The 5,592-nt window shown below is 30.1% G+C and overlaps 2 protein-coding genes across 2 annotated transcripts; one reads left to right on the top strand and one right to left on the bottom strand.

The window, feature by feature from the left end:
* The first annotated feature begins 1,183 nt into the window (after positions 1–1,183).
* On the top strand, positions 1,184–1,989 carry LOC114077519 (LOB domain-containing protein 24-like). The gene is made up of 2 exons (XM_027917486.1): positions 1,184–1,374; positions 1,629–1,989. The coding sequence occupies exons 1-2, from the start codon at positions 1,222–1,224 to the stop codon at positions 1,899–1,901; spliced, it is 426 nt and encodes a 141-aa protein (XP_027773287.1). The 5' UTR covers positions 1,184–1,221; the 3' UTR covers positions 1,902–1,989.
* Positions 1,990–3,703: 1,714 nt separating this feature from the next.
* On the bottom strand, positions 3,704–5,390 carry LOC107022404 (mannan endo-1,4-beta-mannosidase 5-like). The gene is made up of 4 exons (XM_015223025.1): positions 5,043–5,390; positions 4,543–4,863; positions 4,246–4,448; positions 3,704–4,157 (listed from the first exon to the last, which is right to left on the bottom strand). The coding sequence occupies exons 1-4, from the start codon at positions 5,388–5,390 to the stop codon at positions 3,704–3,706; spliced, it is 1,326 nt and encodes a 441-aa protein (XP_015078511.1).
* Positions 5,391–5,592: the final 202 nt, after the last annotated feature.

Genomic DNA, 5,592 nt, shown 5'->3' with positions numbered 1-5,592 from the left:
TATAATATATATATATATATATATATATATATATATATATATTTTATTCATCTTTCAAATAGAATAAATGGTCAAAAAAATAATTTATAATTTTAAAATGACAATCTCAAAATATTTTTAATTTGTTAATCCAATCATACGAATGAAATCTGGTGTAACTGGAATGGAAGAAGTTGGTGATGTTACTTCTTTCTACTTTTCTTTTTCTGGAAAAATTATTCAATTGTAAATTTTTATTTTATCACAATCTTTATAATTTTTTATCATTTAAAAAAGAATAAGAATTTCCCTCTCGAATATACATCACTTCCCTCTTGGTGATACATTCTTTATCTCTTTAGAATACATCGTTTCCTTTTCGGATACATCTCGTCGATACATTACTATTCCTCTCAGATATATCCCTCCTTTCTCGGATACATTCCGTCCCTTCCCTATGTATTCGAATCTTATTCCCTCTCTTACACATTTTCTCCTCTCAATTACATCTCTCCCCTATGTATCTGGATATTTTATCCCTCTCTGATGATACATCCTCACCAATGTATCCGGATGTTTACTCATGTATATCTGAAAGTCGAGTGATGTATTCGAAAAAGTGATGTATTTGAAATTCATAAATTAATTTTAAGAATTTTTGTAATTTATAAAAAAGTAAAAAAGTTATATATATTTAGCTCTTAACACTATACATTTAGATAAATTATATTTTTTTTGCTTGTATTATATGTGCTTATTATGTTACTCTTCCTCCAAAATTCACAGGGATCTAGTTAGGAGGCGCAAGAGGTTGTTTCCCCGTTGAACTTTTTGGCAAAAAATTACATAATTTACTTTAAAATAAAGTGCTACCGTTAAAGACAATTCGAACATTTTCCACTAGATTTGAATTGAAAAAACTCAAAGGAAATGACTAAATTAAATCAAATATAAATTTAAATTTACATTATACAAAGGCAAGAAAGAAAAAGGAAAAACACCAATCTGAAACATGTTACCAAGTTTAGTCCGATCAAACAATGGTATATTTACAAAATGTACTGGTAACTTTCCTAAATTTCTTTCAAAACTACACTTTTTTTTTAAAAAAAATATAGCCGTTCATAAAAAATAAAATAAAAAAATCTTCTCATTTAAATACACTACTGAAATCTTAGCAATGGTAGATTTACACTAGATTTTTTGTTCTTTAACAACACAAAAGATTTTGAAAATCTTATTATGAATTCGAGACGTTGTGCTGCTTGCAAACAATTGAGACGAAGATGTCCTTCAGATTGTATTTTTTTGCCATATTTTCCTCCAAATAATCCTCAAAGATTTTCTTTTGTTCACAGAATCTATGGTGCTAGCAATGTTGGAAAATTTCTCCAGGTAAATATATACGTGTTAATTATTATATTAGGTTCGAAGAATATACACATATAATAAGTAGGCTTTCATTTTTTTTAAATTCTGAATTTGCTTCTGTTCATTATTGCATTTTTTACTTATGTATTTGTTCGTCTCATTTAATTTCATTAGTAACCTCCTCCTTTCTAAGTTCTAATTAAGTTGAAATATATTAAATATTTTTTCATGAAATTAATTAATTTTTTTTGTTGTTGTGTGTGTGTGTGAAATATCAGCAAGTTCAAGAGCATCAAAGAGCGAATGTAGCGGATTCCTTGTACTACGAAGCTTATTGTCGAATTAAGAGTCCAGTTTATGGGTGTGTTGGAATTATTAGTATTTTACATCAAGAAATTGATCGTTTAGAACGTGAGTTAGTAAAAGTACAAGCTGAAATTAGCCTTGTTAAAGGCCAGACACAAATAGAAGGACAATTAGCACAAGGGCAACAAGTTCAACTTTCATCATCATCTTTTCATCTTTCTACTACTACTCCTTGGTTTAACTAGAATTGATTAAAGTTACTTTAAATTAATAAAGATAATGTTATGTTTGAATAATTGAATTATTTTATTTTAGTCGATCGTATTTCCACATAGTACTAATTGCAATCGTTATTGTGACTTCTCTAGTTTAAAATTAAGCGAATGCCATCACGTATATATACTAGTGATGACATATAATGTGATTAATATATGATATATTTTGAAGTAATATCTTTAAATTGTTATCTAGCTATTTTCAATTGATAAAATTTATCTTATTCGTAAGTCATGTCAGATGGATAAAGTTATCTTATTTACAAATTATGATGGATTTTTATTATCCTCTATTTGATTTGAAAGGATAAAAGTCAATTTTCTAATGTTTGATCGCATAAAATGGGTTTTAAGGAAAATATTTACTATTAATAGGGGGAATGGACTTTCCTAACTTGTGAAAGACCACCATTGTCCTAGTAACTATTTTAATTTGTATTTCTTTTTCCTTTTTCCTTTTTTGAATTTTTTACTCGAAAATTGATATTTATGTCAGAGGCTTGACAAATTTAAATTTGTGTAATGTAAAAATCATTTAAGGGAGACATTGATTTTCTTAACATATGAACGAGTTTTGTTTTCCTAAAAACTATCTTATCTTGTAATTTTTTTTTATTCTCACCTGATCATCATAAATAATAATTCACATTAGAGTACATGTATATAAAGGATTTGGGGGGGGGGGGTGAGCATTGCCTAACGGTCCTTAGCATGATCTTTTTTATAATCAGATTTCAAACTAACCTTAAACCTCTGATAATGGATGAAAAAATTCTATTCCTGAATGACTTCTTTCAACTAACGCTTAAATATTATTTTAATCTTTAATACTCAAAAGTTCAATTAAAACAATATATTATTAGTTCATCTATTATATATCAAGAAGTACTTTTCACTAATTAACTAAGCAATTACAAGAGATGTTTTTTTTTATGAAAATACTTTACGATCATACGAAACACACTTGACTTTTATTTGTGGGGGTGAAGTAATTCCCTCTCGTAAAATTAAAAAATAATAATGAGAAAGTGTGTTATTAAATGATTGGGAATTGAAGTAACATGGATTTATCATATAAAGTTGCAGAAAATATGCAATGCATTTTGTTGAAAGAGGGAAAACGGCTTCAACTAATTTTCATGACATCATAAGAATACCATTCTGAAATTGTAATAACTCAAATATTGTTTTTTCTTTTTCATCAACAACAACCATAACTAACACATGAAATGTTATCTTTCTACTATATGAATATATGATTTAATTTGCAGTACTGAACAATTAAATATTTATCGGAATCGAGTTTTATATTATATTTTTATCTCTTTATAACAAATTGCGTTTTTAAATATAATAACAACATGACAGACAAACCTTTTAATTTGTGAAGTATGCATATTTTTGAGATTTAAAATTTAGAATAATTTAGTTAAAATAAGAAACACCCTTGGCAAAATTCACTTAGTTTATTTAATTTAAGCCAGTATTTTACTTCAAGTTTCAAATTAAGTTGAAGTTGCATTAAAAAGTATAATTTTAGTGTGATACTCTTATATAGTAGCAATCATCGTACTAAAATGAACAGAAATATGAAGAAAAAAAAAATCTAATTCCAATAACAAACAATTACGATTCAATGATGGGAAATTACAAGTATGTTGAAATGCAAGCAAAATACATTCAGAAAGTAAATCAACCGTACACTAGCTAACTTTTGCTAATGTGAAGATTACAAATTGGCTATAGGAGTACTCCGAAATATAAATCAGACCTCATCGACCAAAACGATGATGTCCCATTCCTAATGGATGATGTCCAACACCTAGTGGATGATGTCCATGTAGCTGACCCAAATTAGGGCCATTAACCAAATGAGCCAAAGTTGTCATGGCATGAGATTGCCCTGAAATTAGCCCTGCAGTTGAAGGATTTTGTGCCAAGATTATTGAGTAACCATCATCAAAATTGTCCATGCCTTGTGCCACTAGCTGCCATACTAAGCTCCCTCCCATTGTCCCTCCTGCTTTCGCAAAATTGTACACATTTCTGTAAACTAAACTCATGAATGTGTCTCTTGCATTCTGATTGTATCCTGGATCTTTGCTTGACTTTCCAAATTCAGCGAGAACCAATGGCTTCTTTAATATGGTTCTTGAATCTTGCCAGTGACTTATCATCCATCTTTGCATGAATGTTGCTTGTGCATCGTCACTTTGTCCAGGCAGCCTGTTAACAAAAAAAGGTTTTCCTTTATATTTTACGTGTTTTAAGTTATATGCACAGACAATATAGAGATCTATTTAGTACTGTTTACCATTGGTCGGTGTATGCATGTATAGTAGCAAAATCAATCTCTTTAATAAGATGGCTACTGATGAAATCTGTTCCAACTTGAAAACCAGGATTAGCTTGCTTCTTTTCAGGCACTGAATCGCCATAAAATCCTTCCATTCCGATCTCCAACAAGTGTTTTTTGTCTAGTGATTTCACAAAACTTGCCATCTCTTGAACCCATCCCTGTCGAAAAGCATCACATATTCACATAGTTAAAATAAAAAATGAAACATGAGACTCATTACATAGTTAGCATACAAAAACATCACATACTCACGTTAACTATTTTTCCAGAATAATCAGCATTGCAGCGAGGCTCATTGATAAGTTCCCACGCCATTATTGTAGAGTCATCTCTGTATGCTATTCTAGTCATTGTATTGACCCTTGTCACTATTTTCTTAACATGATTCTTGTAATAATCTTTAAGAACTGGATGAGTGTAGAAATCATCTTCACTGTTGATATTCTGAATTCCTGCATTTTTCGCCCATTGAGCATATTGACTTCTCCCTCCAAAATCTTTATAGTTATTCACAAAGCTCAATATTAAACGTATCCCATACTTTCTTGCTTCCGAGACCACAAAATCCAATCCCTATATCACAAAAAGAATCGATCCATGTTAATTAAAGGCCATAGATATAAAACAATGTCACATGAAACTTATAAGCCTCTAATTCTCGAGACATAATAAGTAAACAAAAAGTTTGTTCTGTCAAATAGTTTTTAACTTCTACATGAGCTTGATCAAATAAATAAGCAATAATAAACGACCTGTAAAACACGTTCATCATAGACACCAGGGGAAATTTGCAATGCTGCATCACCACCATCGCTAAAAGCCCAAGTCCTGCATACAGAGAGACCAGCAGCAGAGGCTTCTTTGAAAACCTCAGAGACTTTGTATCTCTCAGTTGGCTCAGCAGCAACATGCATTAGCCAATAAGAATTGAAACCATTGAACAGAAAAGGCGATCCATTTAGTACAAAATGTGCACCTCTTGTTCTAACAAAATCTACATTCTTACTATTTTTTATATTCCTAGCTTCTGTGACTATAGCTAGTAGGAGGAGGCAGGGCAAGGCAAAGAATGAGCAAATTGCTCTACTAAAAGAAGCCATTAATTAATTTGTTAGAAGAATGTATATAGTTTGTAAAACGGAAAGGATGATTTGAGTAGCCAATGGATGTTTGTAGAGCTATTTATAGTTACTTACATCTTACTAAAAATAGAAAAAATTAAGAAGTTGAAGTGATTATGAGGATTTTCAGGATTGATATCCAATAGTTGGTTAACTATATTTAGCAAAATCGATTTTCTTT

Source organism: Solanum pennellii, chromosome 6, assembly GCF_001406875.1.
Source record: "Solanum pennellii chromosome 6, SPENNV200".
Lineage (NCBI taxonomy): Eukaryota > Viridiplantae > Streptophyta > Magnoliopsida > Solanales > Solanaceae > Solanum > Solanum pennellii.
The sequence above is the reverse complement of the archived record's forward strand: the minus strand, read 5'-3'. Positions and strand labels throughout refer to the sequence as shown.

Excerpts from the sequence above, each read along its gene's own strand:
- LOC114077519 (XM_027917486.1), top strand. The coding sequence starts at position 1,222 with ATGAATTCGAGACGTTGTGCTGCTTGCAAACAATTGAGACGAAGATGT. Across the intron at positions 1,375-1,628 it reads ATGTTGGAAAATTTCTCCAG|CAAGTTCAAGAGCATCAAAG; the intron begins GTAAATATATAC and ends GTGAAATATCAG.
- LOC107022404 (XM_015223025.1), bottom strand. The coding sequence starts at position 5,390 with ATGGCTTCTTTTAGTAGAGCAATTTGCTCATTCTTTGCCTTGCCCTGC. Across the intron at positions 4,864-5,042 it reads ATGATGAACGTGTTTTACAG|GGATTGGATTTTGTGGTCTC; the intron begins GTCGTTTATTAT and ends TTTGTGATATAG. Across the intron at positions 4,158-4,245 it reads CATGCATACACCGACCAATG|GCTGCCTGGACAAAGTGACG; the intron begins GTAAACAGTACT and ends TTTTGTTAACAG.